At 41.1% G+C, this 18,441-nt stretch overlaps 1 protein-coding gene across 5 annotated transcripts in view; it reads right to left on the bottom strand.

The window, feature by feature from the left end:
* Nucleotides 1–18,441, bottom strand: part of fsip1 (fibrous sheath interacting protein 1) — a 36,037-nt gene that overhangs the window by 15,391 nt on the left and 2,205 nt on the right. For 4 of the 5 annotated variants that reach the window (XR_013970351.1, XM_080871469.1, XM_080871470.1 and 1 more), the window contains exons 8-9: nt 14,161–14,322; nt 432–584 (exon numbers count right to left, since the gene is read on the bottom strand). Coding sequence is in view for 4 of the 5 variants with exons in the window: in XM_080871469.1 (XP_080727595.1) it covers nt 432–584; nt 14,161–14,322 (315 nt within the window). In the remaining variant the exon portion in view is untranslated. The remainder of the gene's footprint in view (nt 1–431; nt 585–14,160; nt 14,323–18,441) is intronic. The other variant, XM_080871472.1, reaches the window with a different exon arrangement.

The raw sequence follows: 18,441 nt of genomic DNA, 5'->3' as shown, positions 1-18,441 counted from the left end.
TGAATCTTGGCAAAGATCGCGAGAAAGCAATTAAACGTGGAGGAGGACAAAAAGGCTATCAGTGGAGAAAATGACCATCCTGGCCTTCTGATCAAAACCATGCATCAAGAGAAGCAGAGGGCGAACTTTAGCTCATCGGTATAAACCAGACATGAGACTGTAAACTGAAAAGAGAGAGAAGTGAAATGAGGGAAAAAGAGGAAAAATTATGGGTCTGCAGAGACACGAATGTTGCATGTGATTTCATCTTCTCACTCTAAGAATGACAGAGAATGAGCTGTATGCTTGTAATAATTTGTTACACACGTGTCTACAGATGAGCGCTGTGGAGCATTATAATGCACACAACACAGTCATATTGTGTGTATGCAAGTATTTGGGTGCGCATGAGCATGTGTTTTCGCGTGAGTGTGTAGCTGCTTTGAACTCACAGTCATCTCTTGGCTTTGACCCAGGAGCTCCAGCTGCCGTTGGATCTCTTGGAGCCGCCTCTCCTGCCCTCTCCTCTCCTTTATATCCTGCAGGACCTTCTCTCCTGGCTGCGGGTCCCCATCGCACTTCCAACTAACCTCCGAGCCAAGGCCCTGATACACAACAGACACGAGAGGTTCTCACGGGGGGAAGAAACACCTCATCTCCCGTGGGTGCTCTCCTAGAGTTGTGCTCGTGGCTTCTGGCTGTCACTTGGAAGCATTTAAATGGTGATAAAAGCACATAGCAGTTCACCACAATTAATTCCTGTGAAAGCTTTCCATACTCCTACAGACGAGGAGTAAAACCCGGAACTCATTACAAAGACCTGAAAAAGTCCAAACAGGGGTCAAACATAAATCACCCGTTTGTGGCATCCACGTGCACTGACACATGAACCCCACTCTCATCCAAAACAAACCCTGAAAATGGGTCAGGAGGAAATAGGAGTCACGCTTGGAGGATTATCAACAGATAGCTGATAAGTGGGAGGTCTGTCTTTCCCGACCAAAGCGTGCGCCATTCTCTTTGTATCGTGCACAGAGACCGAAAGAGAGCCTCTTTAAAGCCACTGAATATATGTCAGATTCTTTGTAAATCATAAGTCTGTCATCCTACATCAGCATCAGTATTTGAAAAACAGTTGGCACTTAAAAAAAGAAAAAGAAAAGAGACCCTGCCCGCTGGAGAAACTGATCAGGAAGGCTAGCTCTGTGGTCGGCATGAAGCTGGACACTCTGGTGACAGTGGCAGAGAAAAGGACATTAAAGAAACTGATGGACATTATGGACAATGCCAGGCATCCTCTGCACACGGCCATAAACAACCAGAAGAGTCTGTTCAGTGACAGGTTGCTTCTCCCAAAGACAAGAACTAACAGACTTAAAAACTCCTTTGTCCCACACGCCATCAGACTGTTTAACTCCTCTCTGGAGGGGAGAGGGAGGGGAAACAGGAGGACAAAGGAGGGGGGAACAACTAAGCTGTAGTGCCTCTTCACCTCACTGTACAATACCTTGTGCAATACTTTTTGTAAATAGTCAACAGTGCAATAGACTCAGTACTTGAAATGTGCAATTCACTTGTATTTTTATTTTTTATTCCTATTTATTCTATTTATCCCCTTTGTATATTTTATTTATATTTGTCTCTGTATTTATATATGTGTGTGTGTGTGTGTGTGTGTGTGTGTGTGTGTGTGTGTGTGTGTGTGTGTGTGTGTGTATATAACAGTTCTGTAACTGTAACTTCGGTCGTTGCTGTGCTTTTTGGAAGTCGAATTTCCCAGAGGAACCCACCCGAGGGATTAATAAAGTTCTATCTTATCTTATCTTATCTTATCTTACGCCTTCATAAGTAATAATGCAAACATGAAAAATGCTGTAGACACTGTCCGGTACGTGACCTCCGCTAGAGTCGCGTTTTAACCTCTAAAAATAAACAGCTTCTCCATAAAAGCATGCAGCTAGGTTTAAAACAAAAATTGTTGGGTCTGTGTGGACGTTGCCAACCGCACGACTGTTTTGCAGTGTTCGTCCAGCGCCGTGTGGTTAAAATCTCTCGGTTAGTCCGGATGGCAGGCGGGCGTGTGTATGATCTAATAACGTTGAAATTGATGGACATTTCATAAAATTGTTGACATCTCAATAGGGACTCGCATACACCGAAATAGTAGGTTGGTGAAGACAGGGAGGCCCAGAAGAAATTATGAACTTAAACACTGAGCTACTAAATCTGTTATGACACATTTATGGTGGGATGTAATCTTAGTTTAAGCCGGGGTAGGAGGGGGTGCTCGCTAAAGCTGAATTAATGCCTCTTCCCTTGTCAATAAGCCAAACAGACATGCCTATTCAGCTAATATTGTGCATTGCATTTACACAGATTTTTTGGAAATTAGTGATATGACTGCACTTTAATACTCAAGACTTGGCAAAAGCGAATATCTCCTGAATGTTCCAAAGTGTGTGTGGCCTCACCTAGCCGTGCCCTTATAAGGAAATAATGACAGCTTCTATCTGAAGTCTCTTTTAAGTGGTTGTCACTAGAGCCCTTCGGTTCAGACTCAGTCATCCTAGACTACAAAAGCGAGGACCACGATGGGATCAGACTCCTGTCACGCACCAGAGTGAGAGATACAGCATTCCAACCAGGAAAAATAAAAATTAAAGTCTAGCTTTACCCTCATCATCACACCACTAAATGCATGTTGCTAAAAAAGCCCAAATCTTTGGGAGAAACAGTTTATTTAATTTGGAAACGACAGCTGTCCTACTTTTTACTATAGGACTGCAAACATGCAGGGCACAGCTGCCATACAGGCTGCAAACTTCAAAACTGTCTGCGAAAGTTTAACAATAAAATAAGCCATTACTGGCCAGTTCAAGTGACTTGCTACAGATTTTCAAACTTAACCAACACCCTCTGACTAAATTAACACCCTATAAAATACTTACTTTGTATTCAAGGCACAGCACGAAGGTTCTGTTTTGTGGAACCTCCTGATCTGCTGTGTCCTTTATGAGAGAAGCTTGCTTGTTCTCCCACAGTCCAAAGACATGTTTAAGGCAGCTGGTAATCTAAAATGGCTATAGGTGTGAATGTGACGTGAATGACGAGTGTCTCATTGTCTTGTGTTGTCCCTGTGATGAGCTGGTTACCTGTCTAGGGTGTACTTTACCTCTCACCTTCTGACAGATAGGATGGGTATCTCCACACAAAAGATTATCTTTTAAACTCTTCTAATCTGTCCATTGGTCAAGGATCTTCTCTCATGGTAACAGCTAACAGAAAACAGATGATAGAAGATAATTTAGGATGTTTACGTAGTTTGTTTCACACTGTGAGTATTAATAATACTAAGTGTTAATAAAAACTCCAGTTCCTTGATATCAAAACAGCTCTAGGACCTGTAGCTTATTTCCCCCTCGTGTTAACTGTATGTTCTGTTCATAATACATATGCTGAAATTACAGTAAGGGTTCATTATATTGATTAATATGAGCGTGAGTTGGTCGCGCATGGTCCATCTGGACATACAGCATCAGTTGTAATTCTAAAAAATGAAGTGCCAAGTAAAATAGTTTTTATATTGCTGGAAACTTTAAAGTTCCAGTGTGTAAAATCTCACCACTAGATGTCAGTAGGTTGCAGATTGCAGTCAACTGAATTCTGTTTTCTTTCCCATCCTGTTTCCCCCTAAGTGCATGAACCTAACTATAGTGACCACTATAGGACAAACAACTCTGTCCACCATTTATTTGTAGTGAGTACAACCCATCACTGAGCCGTGTACCTCAGCTGTCAATATGCTGGGTGTCCACCTGTATTTCCTCTGGAAGAGACTGTAAATATTCAAGCTCACTTCTGTCCAATGGCAGCAATAATGAGATGAGTTGTTGAAGATATCCTAAACTTTTTTGCAACTGTTACCTGCTGTTAGTTGGCGTTAGGTAACTTCTTTAAACTTTCATATGATGTGCGAAGTGGGAAGTGGGATTTTTAGGATACTTGAGCCTAACATTAGTTGGCACGATATTAGCTTATAACCAGCTGCTGTTGTTTAGCTGTCTGGAGGCGAACAGCTGACAATAATTAACTGCAACAATATCAGGAATAAATAAGCATGTTTATCCCCGACTCTGTGTGTCACAGCCCTGATTTCAGTTCAGAAGATGACGCTGAATGTGAGGAGGACGAGGATGAGATGGAAACGAGGGAGTAGAGCACTGGTGGAGGAGAAAGACATAATGAGAAAGAGATGACAATATCTTACGTGTACAAATGTTAAATGGACAGATATATTTTAAAAGAGCCATTTGTGATTTTGATTACAAAGCGTACAATATATGTAACCACATACATAAAACACGATTAGGCGCAGAGGCAATGACCATCTCGTCCGCTCTTAGTTGGAAAATGTAATCACACACTAATGAATGGATATTTCTGAGTATTTGATACCTTTTTTCTATTAAACAACCTCAAAAAATTCCTTACAGTACCTTTACTGACCTCTGTATATTGTTGCTTTGATGAGGAACATGTGAAAAATGTGTGCAATAAGCTGACATGTGGTTCATGTGTGTTCCATCAAAGAGTCAGTGGATTACAGTCTATTAATTGCCTTACTTTTCCAGCAATGTTTCTAAAAATATAATAGATTAGGCACTTATGATAAATGAGCACAACAAGTTTAGTTCATTTTGCAGGACATTGGCAAGCATTAACAGTAAATTACCATTTGCTCTTGTGCCAGTTAAACGGTAGTAATCACCTCTTGGAAGAGAATGAAGGATTTGTGCATTGACCTTAGCATACTCCAGCTATTGCTCTACTGTTTTGTGCCGCATTTGTGCGTCTTCTTCTTAAATGCTTGATAGCTTTAACTCAGTATGTGACTGAGAGTGACTTCCAAAAAGAACAGGGAAGAGCGAGTGAGGTAGTGTTTATCTGAACAACACAAAGAAATGTGGTAATTGTCCTTTTTGGAGTAACTACTTGACAGGATGTACTAGATCTCCAATAATCACATCACCTATCTGGGTCACAGAATTGCTGGGAGGCCTCAAAAACCTGGATATGTCTCGTTTGAGCATGAAAAACATGTCAAACATAATTAGCTTTATACAGAAAAGTAGGTCTGCCAATCGCTGAAATGTGAATTGACTGCTTCGAACTTTGCTCTGGTGTCACAAACTGAAACATCTTGAATTCAAAATAAATGTTATTAAAAAGAAAAGAAAAACAGTCATTCATGCATGATATCGTGTCGACTGAGAAGCTGCCCTTGTTTTACCTAACAGTTCACATACTTTTTTTCTTGCCAGAGTATAAAATAAGAAGCGTAACCACGGTTATTACGGTTATGCTGCTTGTATGACTTTCAGATAACTCAAACCAGGCGTGCTTTTCACGTTCACTAATTGATTTTTAATATCCCGTGATCAGCTTTATGATCTCTATTAGAAGCATTACATTCCATCCAGACGTTGTCACGGTGTTTGAGTGTGAACCAGCTGCAGCGTTTGATGGATGATCCGCTGTTGTCCAAAGTGACAAAACAAGAAAAATAGCGGGGGGCTTTTTGTGCCAAAAGCTTCGCTTCAAATTAATTCAAAAAAAATCTTGGATGCCCAACACTCAGAAATACTGAATGTGCTACATACTGATGTTCCCATTAAAGCAGCATTTTATTAAATAACGTCAATCATATTAGCTTTAATAGCAAAGGGAGCCAGTAAGATTGGCAGACCGGTCTCATTCTCAGATGCATCTCATGAAAACAAAACAAATATTTCGGTCGTCATCACGCATCAGTGCTCTGCTGCAGCCTACAGTGACGAGCATATGTTATTACGTAGTAATAGCACATACCAGCCCAGCGGTTACTTCAGCTTCCTTCGTAGTACGTTATAGATATTAAGGAGGAGAGTCTTAAGCCTGACCAAAACCAATGCGACAGCTTGATGACCTTGTTCACACTTTCAAGACAAGCTAAACAGTGACACATGCTCCGAGGCAGGAAATCCAAGGAAGTGTCAAAAGTAAAATCATAAAAGCTACCACACATGCCAAATAAACTAATTGGTACGATGTGTGGTCTCTCGAGCAAAGTTCACAGGAAAATGACGACTTCTGGATATTTTTCTACATATACTGCAAAGAGTTACGCAAACAGAAGAAAAATACGTTTTTTCTTTGGAAAACAATTATGTGATGTGAACACAGGCCAGCGTTTCTAACAGCAGTTTGTTCAAGCATGCAGTGGTTCACTGGGCTTGATTCTCTGGGTCTTTGTTATATTAAAAGTGCCTGTTGGTCACATTAAGTCACTCGGTCATTAAAGAAAACAGGCTGCATATATAATGGAAACAGCCTGCTTTTGTTATACTTTGAGCTACCGGTTTATTAAACAATCGATTGCAGTTAATTGCAATAGCCCTGCAATAATCGGTGTCCTTTCCAGCCTTAAAACTTGAGTTATTTGTTTCAAATCTACAATATGCTGCGGGGCTTTTTTCAGACTGTGCTTAGTGGTTGACTTCAGTACTCTGAAAGAATGTTATTCGCATCCAAATCCAAGAAACACTTTTCATTATAATAAAACACAGTTTGACAGAAGCCCCATACAAAACTCCAATATATTTTCCACTATGACTTGGGATTCTGTTGGAAGGTTGATTACTGACCGCTCAGTTTGACTCCTGGTAACGCTGTAGAAACTGATTCCTGTTGATTGGAAAATATTCTCCCCCTTGTGTTTGACTTGTTAATGCCCTGTGGCTATGCACTGCACAGGGGCCGTGCTGTGATGATAAAAGAAGGCCAGCCGTGCTGACTCACGCAAAGATGTCTGGTGTTGTTCAGGACAGCACACTTCTCTTTCCTCTGCGTTTCTCTGTTTTCACTCACACTGAATCTTTTTTTTTTTTAAATCTGAAGCATAGAAGGAGCTCAAGCTGTGCCACGTGGACCCAGGCTACCTGCCAAGGCCTGTCCGCATGCCTTGCCACGAGCACTCCCTGTGAGAGCTCAGGAGCAAGCTGTTCAGTAGCTATAGAAGAGCGTTTTCACTTTTCCCTGTTTCTTTCTCGTTCTTACCCAGCTATGACCTGCAGTCATGTGTCAATTTCTCAATCAGAGATTCTGCAACACAGCTGTATGGTATACACAGCCTGTATATAATACCCATTAGGAGCTGACACTCAGGGAAGCAAGGTAATGCAAACAAATGTGCATGTTTTTGCACCACTCGCCACGCACAGAGGCGTATTTTTACCTCTTGAAACCACTCCTCCCTCCTCTGTAAAGTTATGCCACAAATCTGCACCTTAAGAAACAGTGTCAGGGTTTGTATATCACAATCTTAAAAATGTCCCAGATACAAAATTTGTTTGTATCCAAGCTGTCATTTTTCCCCTCCTGAGGTCATGTTTTCCCATCAGTACTTTAGATCCCTGTAGATAACTCGGTGATTGGTGAGCATTCCTAAAGTATTAGAAGATTCACTTGTGGGTCATCTGGATTTTATAGTTGCTTTCTCTTTTAGTATTGAGGGTGGTCCGTAGCAATCACTGCTGCATAGATCATAACCTCCTGGCAGTCCAAAAAGGATGTTAAATGTGAAACGGGTTTAAAGAAAACACACACACACGCCACCTGTGTGTTCACAACAACTCAGCATTATCCAGAGAATAATCAGAGAACAATAACCTGTGTGAAAATTTCACTGCCTCAGGTCACTAAAGAAACATTTGCATTCACAATCCCTTTAAACCATTGAAAATGCTTCACAGTCTGATTCTACTATTAAGAGACACTGCTCATAAAAGTGTCTCCACTCAGCCCCACTTTGCTAACAAAAGGTAGTTTAACTCTCTTCCAAATAATGACACAGTTGAGATCGATGTGAACACAGAGCTTAAGAAGCAGGCCACTTTCAATATTTATCAGAAGCATCTGGAGAAGAAACGCATCCAAGCATCTTTTTGCACTTCTTGTCCATCAATGCTGTGCACTGTCAGGCAATATCTGGCCTATAGTTCAGCTGCTAACATTACACATTGAGTGGACTTTTTTTATATCAATAATAAAAATGAAAGACTGTGAGAATTGACAAGGCAATACAACCCTGTGAAGTTTATGATATCAATTTAAGTATATTTTTTCCAAAATGTGGAATTATTCCGTAAAATACGGTTAGCTCTACCCCGCGTATTAAAATGCAAAGGATAGCAGGTTGTGATTTGGATCATAAAGACAGGAGATCAGCAGATATTTAAAGCTTTGCTAATTGTTAACAGATGTCTGTGCGACTAAGTTACCCACCATCGAGGGCCATAATGAGTGGAACAGTCAGATCTGAACCATGACAAGGAAAAACCTCTCTACACCACTTAACACAACTGCTGGTGTGGAGAACACCAGCGGGAGAGGCGTTTATAAGAAGACAATAAACTGGGTCTCGCGGGAATTATAGGGTGGGGAAGGGTGTGGAGTCTGTGCTTTTTAGCCAAGTTAACCTTGTGAAAAACACCCGGCGTGCCACACGACAACACTGACACCTCAGCTCTGACCAGCTGTCCAGCCAAAACTCGTATTAGATGTTTCATAAACCTATTCAAAAAAAGGGGAAAGAAAGGTTACCAGTGTGATGAATACCAAAGTTCAACTGCTGTTAATGATTAAAAAGGAAACACTGTCACATTGTTTTCTGTTGCGAGTTAGCATATCTTCCATATTTCAGCGGGGACATGACATCGTATTCCAGGGAGGACCGTTTCTTCCTGACTTCTGAGGATACATCGTCCTTTTTGTTTTCCAACTGTCATCACTATTAACAAGAAACATATTTTTTATTATTATTTTACACAATATTTTTCACCTAATAGTTATGTTTTTGTTTTAAAAGTGTACTACATGATGCTTAAATCTCTGTGAAGATTCAAACTATGAGTCGACAGATAGGCGGAAATGTGCATATGTCTTCTTTTTTTGGATTTAAAAAGCAGTGTGAAAGTATGTTTATTTTTATTATTGATTTCCACTCTATTTAGCTATGAAAAGACGCTCCCCATTTTCATTATTTACATATGAAATTGCTAGGGTAGGGAGCAGGTAGGAAGAGAGCCTGGGGAGGTGAAGGTATGCTCTGGAGAGAAGAGGAATGATATGCGTGTGAATGAGGGGTGCACCAGCGAAGATTCAAGCAGTAAAGGTAGTGAAGGTGGATGAGATTAAATATCTGGGATCAACCATTCAAAGCAACAGAGGGTGCAAAAGAGAGGTGAAGAAGAGAGTGCGTGCAGGTGGAGTCTCAGGGGTGATTGTGGCTCAAGAGTTGGGAGTTCGCCTTGTAATCGGAAGGTTGCCGGTTTGAGACCCTGCTTGGACAGTCTCGGTCGTTGTGTCCTTGGGCAAGACACTTCACCCGTTGCCTACTGGTGGTGGTCAGAGGGCCCGGTGGCGCCAGTGTCCGGCAGCCTCGCCTCTGTCAGTGCGCCCCAGGGTGGCTGTGGCTACAATGTGTGAATGTGTGTGTGAATGGGTGGATGACTGGATATGTAAAGCGCTTTGGGGTCCTTAGGGACTAGTAAAGCGCTATATAAATACAGGCCATTTACCAGGCCATTTGTGACAGAAGAATAGCAGCAGGAGCAAAAGGAAAGGTTTCCAACATGGCACTGAGACCTGCTATGGTATATAATTTATAGACACTAACAAAAAGACAGGTGGGAGTGCTGGAGATGGCAGTTAAAGGATTTCATCCTGTTTTAATGGCAGTCTGGCATTAAAACAGGGGGAAAAATCCACACACATCCTCAGCACCCTGTGGGGTGAGCGAAGAGCTGAAAAAAAAACATTAAAAAGAATAATTCCGGGTGCCGTTGCCTAGCCTGTAGAGATCTGTGCATCCCTGCATGGATATCCCAGACGATCACTAACTCACCACCAAATCGGCCGTACTAAACGATGTTACAGGCAGCGTAACGTTCTCCATGACTTTTCCAGACTCTTTCACATCTGTCACATGTGGTCAGGGTGAACCTGCTCTCATCTATAAAAATCCCAAACGTGGTATTCTACTTCATATTCCAATCAGGCTTTACAGTACTGATCAGCGAGCACGGGCCCCATTAGAAGCAGTACTCAGTACTGGCAGTACTCATCCTTTTCCTCCTTGCACAAAGGATCAGATACCGGTCCTCCTGATGGATTAAAGACCTTCTACAGCCCTGTCCAGCTCTCCTAAAGTGACTGTCTTTAATCTCGTCCATGCTCTTGAGACGGTGCTGGAAGACACAGCAAACTTTCTGCCAATGGCACATACTGATGTGACATTCTGCAGGAGCTAAGCTACCTGTGTAACCTCTGTAGGATCCAGACATCACCTCATGCTACCAGTAGTGACACTGACCCTAGCCCAAACCACAACTAGTGAAAAAACAATCAGAAAAGATGAGGAAGTAAAAAAATTCAGTGGTCTGTAAAACAATCCCTGTTTTGGGGCGTTTCATTAACACAAAAGCAGCTTAAACTAATTAACAACAATGCCTTGTTTATTAACTGACCACATCAATATCTCAGAAGTTGAACAAACGTGAGTCTATACTCTGAAAAGTGTTTCTCTATCTATTTTTGAGCAGTATATATATTTATATATATATATATATAAACAAATCTTTACCACAGCTTTAATTATATGAATGAACTGAATAAGATACGTTTGCAAACTGTTAGTCAAAAGGGCGTTTTCTGCCCAGCACTCTGGTCTCCCACTTAACATTTGTTGCAGTTAGAATTATGGGCACTCATCAGCAACCACACAGTGTGACTAAGTGACCTCATGCTCTTACATTAAAATATAGCTGACCGGTGCACAACAAAAACACAGCTGGACTTGCACTTCAAATACAGAAGAAGCTTTTGGGGCTTTCAGAGCACATAAACTGTGACACTGATTGAAAACCAAGACTGAAATCCATGACAGCATAAAATGTTAATTTTTATTGCAACCAGACATTTAAAAAAAAGCCAGATTTGAAAGGATGACATATGTAATTCTGATGTAAAGAACTCATACACACCCATGTCACCGAACACCCAATAGCAGCTACTTCTCATGACAGAATCGTCTCTGCTGGCTTCGAGCTGTGGGTGGTGCAGGCATTACCACACAGTGGTACAGTAGGAGGGTGTATTGTACATTAATTCTGCAACCCAACAGATGTTTTTAATGACAGCGAGGCTATTTCATCTGAAGCCTGAGAAAAGGGGAGCAGAGTGAAGAATGCAAAGGGATCGGTGCTGTCATAAGCCCAAAACTGACAGTGTCCAAGGGAAACAGTGATTAAAGTTGTGTTTTATTTCCTTTCACTCCAGGTCTTCAGTGGTTTGTAGCTACCTGAACTTTTTCCTATCATCATAAATGACCAGAGGCAAAGAAAACACTGCTTTTTCCACTAAAGCCTCACCATGACTCACCATGTAGCAATGCAATGATGAATGCAGTGCATTGAAAAAACAATCTTCCTATGCTTTATGGACCGATACATGGACATGTGCTTGGATATCTTAATAGCGTACCATTCAGTCATTACAGTCTAATGACTGACACAGAAAAGGTTCGGTGATATCAAATCTCAAAGCATTGATATTAAAATCTCGTGTGCAAATATTGTACAAGTAGATAATTTGCGATATATGAGGTAGTTTACTCTCGCAGTAGGCTTTATACGGTATGCAGTAAAGATTGCTGGATGTGTTAATATGAAAAGGAAATGCCTAATGAAAGAGGAAAGCAACGTTGGCACTCCTCTACCTCCACCAGGTCTGAAATTACATTCTAATGGGGAGCAACTCTCCTCTGTGGCAGCATCCCAGCTGGTGTCGGGCCTCCCAGACTCCATCAGCCCTCATAGCCTCAACAGAGAGGCTGTGTCGCCAGGGAGAATTTACTATTAAGGTGGCTAGGAATGAAAGAGGGATTATCAATCGCAACTCACTGGGAAAGAACACCGCAGAGTTCGGAACACGCAGATTTAAGACTTCGGATTCTTTATTAGGGAGTGCACGCTCGAGAGAGAATGACTCCCTCTTCTATGTAAAACGTGACAATCTGACACAGCCAGAAAAGAAGAGACAGTGGAAAACATGGAAATCTAGGTCATGACTTAATACGAATGGGGAAAAAACACTTTCGGTGTTGTTGAAACTAATATATCAACGTCGTGTGCATTACAGTCGGCTCTGGAATGAGTCGGCAAACAAGCAGGTCCACGCTACACGAATGGTTTCGGTTAGAAGCTCAGGAGCTGCTGCCTAAGAAGAAAGGTAAGTTGAAAACAAAGGCGTATTTCCTTTTATGAGCACCTTAAGGATTTACAGCCACTGGTGCGATTTATTGTTGCGGATGGCTGTTTTTTAATCTGCGCCACAACAGCAAGACGGGAGCGAGCTGAGGTTAGAAAACACTTGATTTTTCACACCTGTGGGCTGCATTTTGAAGTTTATCATTTGCTCAACTGGTTATTTGCTTTTCATAATCTGAGTGTCATTGTTCAATTCACATTTTACATCAATTGAAAAGGAATGCCTGAATTAGCCATTTCAACACTAATGGAGAGCAGATGATGGATGGATGATGGGGGGGGGTTACTTTTCCAGGATCTCTTTTGAGCAGGCGAGATGATTAAAGGGGTGGGAAGGGAGGGAAAGTAGGCTGCACAAAGTGACACATCCAGCTGTCTACTATTATCACGATTTCATACTACTGGCCAGAAGTCCAGTTCACATCATGTGGGGAGAATCTTGCACAAGAGAGGATCGTCTTATTTTGAATGGTATTACTTATAGTACCAGATTACTGAGTAGTGACAGTAATGAGTAATGATAATATGGTTCAACCTAAGTATCAGTTTAGCCATTTAAAACAGTGGTGTTTGAAGAGGCAGTGTGTCACCTTTGCCAAAGACTTCACCTTTTTTGATGGTATGCATCTGGCACTCTACTCAGCCAGGTTATAGATCCGTTTATCATCCGGACAGATGCTGTGCATAGATGAACCGACGTGGAATAATTACTGCATCCAACTCAACTTTAAATGCTACACTTGGTTAAACTGCCATTTCCACATATGATTGACTACACTTACAGTGTGAGAGTGAAATAATTAGATCGACGCCGTAAACATTCTGGACATCATATCATACGTACTTCGCATGTTGTTCCAGCACCGAGATTCAAGGTTTGCAGTTTTTCCTAGACTAGATCCAGTAGTGATAGTAGAAAATGGCACCCTGGGTTCTCAACATTGACTTCAAAAAAACATCATTTTCCACCGACAGGTTACACACATGCCATCTGGCTTTGAAAACACAGTGATATAAAGTCCTGAGATAACTCACTGAGCTCACGTCTAGGATTGGGCCAGGATAGAGGACTGAGGCCTGGAAAATTCTTTTTACAGTTATAAATATCGGTAAAAATGGAATATTTGATGTTGTAGTGATGTACAGGTCAGAGTCAAAACTTAGAAAATGTACAGCATTTAAGAGGTAAAGGTTAGCAGGTAGCATTTGATTCTAACTGTATAAATACCATATTTAGCACATACAAGTCCCCCTTACTCACATGGGAAGAACATACACTACCAGTCAAAAGTCTGGACACACCTTCTCATTTAATTGTTTTTCTTTATTTTTACTACTCTCTACATTGTAGATACTCACTGAAGACATCAAATATATGAAGCAAGAGTGTGCAAAGCAGTAATCAAAGCAAAGGGTGGCTATTAAGAAGAATCTAAAATATAAAACATGCTTTGAGTTAGTTCATAGTTCATAGTTTTTGCATTCATAGTTTTGATCCCTTCATTGAGAATCTACAATGTAAATAGTCATAAAAATAAAGAAAAACCTTTAAATGAGAAGCTGTGTCCAAACTTTTGACTGGCAGTGTTTGTAAGAAAACTTTTTGCATTAAAATCTGCCAGCAGCTAATACTGCATGAAAAGCATTGTAATATGCTCCTTACATGGAAATGTGGAAAATTGGATGGAAACATGAGACAAAGCCTCTGCACTTGCACAATAATATCTCCCACCACTGGTGAACGGGGGTGAGATCTCCGAGGTCTAGTATAGAGTATAAACCCAATTGCCCTTACAACTCTACTACACTGGCTTACCTGTGACATGGTTACGTTGGTGTATGAGCTGTGCACAGAGTGAAATTCTTCCACAGGAAGGAGAAGGCCAATTTTGGAGTCAATGTCAATCAGCTGCTCCAGGTCAGAGGGCTCCGGGGTGTAACCCTGGACTGTGGGGACAGACACGGCCCACATGGTCTCCTGAAAGAAACACAAGGTCCAATGCGTGTTAGCCTGCTTTATTATGTGGCAACCTAAATGAGAGACTGATGAACATTATCTGCCAACTTAGTTATTTAGCAACTTTGTAATATTAAAGTACAAAAAAAAAGGAAAAACATGAGAGCGATACAACTTTAGGTCCTGGTATTTTTGTCTGGATGGCTCGATTGCCAAACTCTGACAAATGCATCTTCCTCAGAGTAACTGTCTATCCCAGTGGGGCTCACGTGGGAAACAATGTGTGGATGATGAGCTCATCACAGTGCGGCGGTGAGATAAGATCTCGCAATAAGACTATCATGCCAAAGAGGATCGTAACTCTCCAAAGAACGCAGCTGTAACCTCTGAACACTAGGTTCGGAGGAAAACTGGCAAAAGAAAACAGCAAACATTGGAGTCTATTAAGTGGGTGGAACACATCACAACGCAAAAATGTAAAAGCTGAGACCCGTAATTTTTTTATGACACAAATTAGTGCTTCATATGTCGATCCATTCTATTGTTTCAGTCGCTGCAATTATAAGATAAGATAAGATAAGATAACCTTTATTATTTCCTTGGATATGGCAGAATATCTCGCTGCCAGACTTCAGACAGGGTCCGTATGTCCTTTTGGTTCACATGCATGCATTTTGTTCCATTGCATGACAGAATGCGAGGTTTTGACAGACATCGCATAAAAACATCAAGCATAGAGTGATTTAATCCTGCTGCTGCTCACCATGGAAGAGAGGAATTCACAGATAAAGAAGAAAAACAAGCTCTTGGACCAGAATTTTACTTTTACCCTAAACTGAGCAGCACTGATATACAGATATAACACTGACAGATATATAACCCACCTTAATAACTTGATAGAGAGGTCAGATTTAAAGGTCTGAACCCAGACCAGTGGGCACAGCTCTGTCTGATCATGAAGCCTCTAATTGATATTAAATAAATCTTCATCTGTGGTCACAAAAAAAAAGAGATAATGCTGGAGGAGGGAATCTACAAAGCCTTTAAAGGGAGCAGTATGGAAAAGCCCAAATCCATCCAAGCAACTCAAAGCTCACCAGTTTCAACAATTAAAGCACTCAAAAACTCAAAAATTTCCTGTGTTGGATGTGTGCAAGAATACGGGACATTATTACCCCATGTATTCTTCGTTAATGATTTCCTCATTGACCCGCCACGTGCATAAATGCGCATGTGAAAGTAGTTACCATTTCAGCTGCATTGTGATACTGTAGGTATTTATCAAAGTCAAGGAAAAATTCGTACAAACAGCCAGCCGTGGCCAACAAACAGCACTGATGTTTCCAACAAAATAAAAAATACCAGAGTAAAACTCACATCATGACAGATATTTTAATGTGTTCTGTCAAATTTGCGATACAAGATGGAAGGAGCCTAAAAGAGGCACAATGGAGAGCTTTTCGTCTTTTTCCTCTGCCAAGTAAAGGTGGGCAAACTGAACTCTCTGAAGCTTCCAGTTTGGACCAGTTTCTGTGTAGGAATGTGAACAGAGACCTGAAAATGGATAAATAAAGACCGAGTTAATCTGCGTGTTGACAGAGCTTTGGTGCTTCCTATAGCCAGATATAGTGAAAGGATCTCACACAAGGCCTTTCCTAAGGGATAAACGCGTTCTGCGATTACTGACTGCTCCTGATTTATCGGGTTACACAAAACTGTAGAGCTTGTGAGAACAGGAGTCAGTAACATCCAAATCAATGTGTGAGGCAAACAGTAAGCAGCAGATTTTGGTTGATGTGTCCCAAAGGACTCTACCAAGAACTTGGTGAAGTCCTCAGAACTAAGAACACTTCGCTGCCAGAGTCATGGTGACATAAATAATATGCTTGCTACGTTATTGCTATTCATAATAGCATGTCTTGCAATAACAGGAAGTCTTCTTGCGGCCAATGAAAAGACTCGGAGCATCTGTGCTTCCCCCAGTTTGGTATCTGCCACCAAAATGATTTCAGTACTGTTTTAAAAGTCAAGAGAAGCATCACGAATAGAGCACCGAGACATTACAAAACCTTGGCAAGCTGTGCCACGGATGCAGAGCTGTCAGTGTTGAACTAAATGGAACCGCATGTTAAAGGTAAGCAGGGTGTTTTTTCTTGCATTCCAGAGGGTTTCATCTCATCGGACTTCAAACTGGTCGCACAGCTGCCAAAAGAGTTATTAAGGCAAATTAAAAGTGAAAACAAAATCATTTGAAGTTAGAATGGAGTGGGTGGGTTCACAGAGAAATCCAGGTGGCAGGGTCTCAGATAAATCCTCAAAGGAAAACAAAAGGTCCATTCTCTTAGCTTTAAGCTCTATCAGCACAGTGTGTGCAGCTGTAGGGATCCTGGCTTCTGAATTGTGCTGAAACACGGCAGAGGGAATAGTTTTGAAAACATAATTATAAAACTAATGGATAACATGGAGCATTCCGTGTGAACCACATGTGGCACTTGACATCTGGCTCATAATGTGAAGCGCTTTCAGAAGTCAGAATCTTCTGCCCGTCGGCTGCCAAGCAGTCTTTAAAACATGGATATCTGACCCATATGCTCTTCTGAGAGGCAAAGTGTGGCTGAGTTATTTAACAATTTTAACAACGATAATATATTTCCACCTACAGTTATGTGAAAAAGAATGTTTCAAACTCAGTACACCACTACTGCTTTCATAGGAATTAAGGGCTAAGTAACAGCCAGGTGCTGCTAATCAAATTCACTTAACTGATCATCACCAAATCTGAGTACCTCTATAAAAAATGAGGTTTTTACTGTTTGCTGGTCGGTAGTATTCATGTGTGTGTTATCATAGTGCCACAATCTTTATAGTGGACATTACAGCAAACCCACCCCACCCCCAAAGCTACATCTCAGACTCTACAGGACTCAGTTAGCATGTGAAACATTAAAGGTTGCGCCAGTACTCTGAGAAAAAGCATGAGTTGTTTGCCAGGGTTGCGAAGAAAGCCTCTGTTCGCTAAAAAAAAAACCACGACAGCACGGCTTAGGTTTGCAAAACTGCATCTGAACAGTCCCCAGTAGTTCTGGAGCAATGTCTGTCCTCAATGCACGGTGCCACAAACCAAAAACAGCATAACAGCGCAAACCTCCTCATACCCACTGTCAAGCATGGTGGTGGAGGAGTGCTGATTTCGGCTTGTTTTGTGGACATGGGCACCTTGGTGTTATTGAGTCAACCACAGAGTCAAATATGAGGCCATCTGTCCGACAGATTAAACTAGGCCCAAACTGGATCATGCAACAGGACAATGACCCCAAACACAGCAGCAAATCTACAACAGCATGGCTGAAAAAGAAAAAGATTCAAGGTGTTGCAAAGGCCCGGTCAAAGTCAGAACCTCAAGCCAACTAAAATGCTGTAAAAGAGCTGAGAATAAACAACTGCATGGAAACTTTAATGAACTGAAGCAACAGTTTAAAGAAAAGTGGAACAAAATTCCTCCACAATGATGTGACAGACTGATAGTGTCACACAGAAAAAAATACTTCAAATTCTTGCTGCTACCCATATGGAAAAGATATATATAAATCTTATAAAAGTTTGTATCTGTCTTGTGTGAAACTTGTATGAAAAGCATACAAGAGTGAAAACAGATATAAGATCCCTTGGAAAATTATATAATGAAACTTGTATGTTTTGGATACTTACTAAAACAATATATAAAAGTAATGAGAAAGTGGCCACTTTCATGAGTAAATCATATAAGTTTTTACTATTTCTTTTCCATATGGGTAAAGACGATTCTCCAAACTCATGGATTATAGTACTGTATGTACAGGGCTGCATACAGTCCTGTGAAAGCTCCTTTTTACAGGACTGTATAATATCACAAAAGAAACTATTTATTGAAAAAATGAAGGGATTGTATTAAAAGGTCATTATAAGAATTATAAGTTTTATTATATGTAGAAAGCAGAAAGGATCAACGTGTTGGTAGAGGAGGCAGCTGATGAGATCATCTCCTCCGACTGTGCTATTGCACAAGGCCTCTGAGACACAAAGGGTAAGTACAAAGAAACTTGAAAAAGAGAGACTCATTCTACAGCATATGTTGCCTGTTAGGGCTTCTTGTCAGCCTAC

The sequence above is a fragment of the Rhamphochromis sp. 'chilingali' genome (assembly GCF_963969265.1).
Source record: "Rhamphochromis sp. 'chilingali' genome assembly, chromosome: 21".
Taxonomy (NCBI): Eukaryota; Metazoa; Chordata; class Actinopteri; order Cichliformes; family Cichlidae; genus Rhamphochromis; species Rhamphochromis sp. 'chilingali'.
The sequence above is the reverse complement of the archived record's forward strand: the minus strand, read 5'-3'. Positions and strand labels throughout refer to the sequence as shown.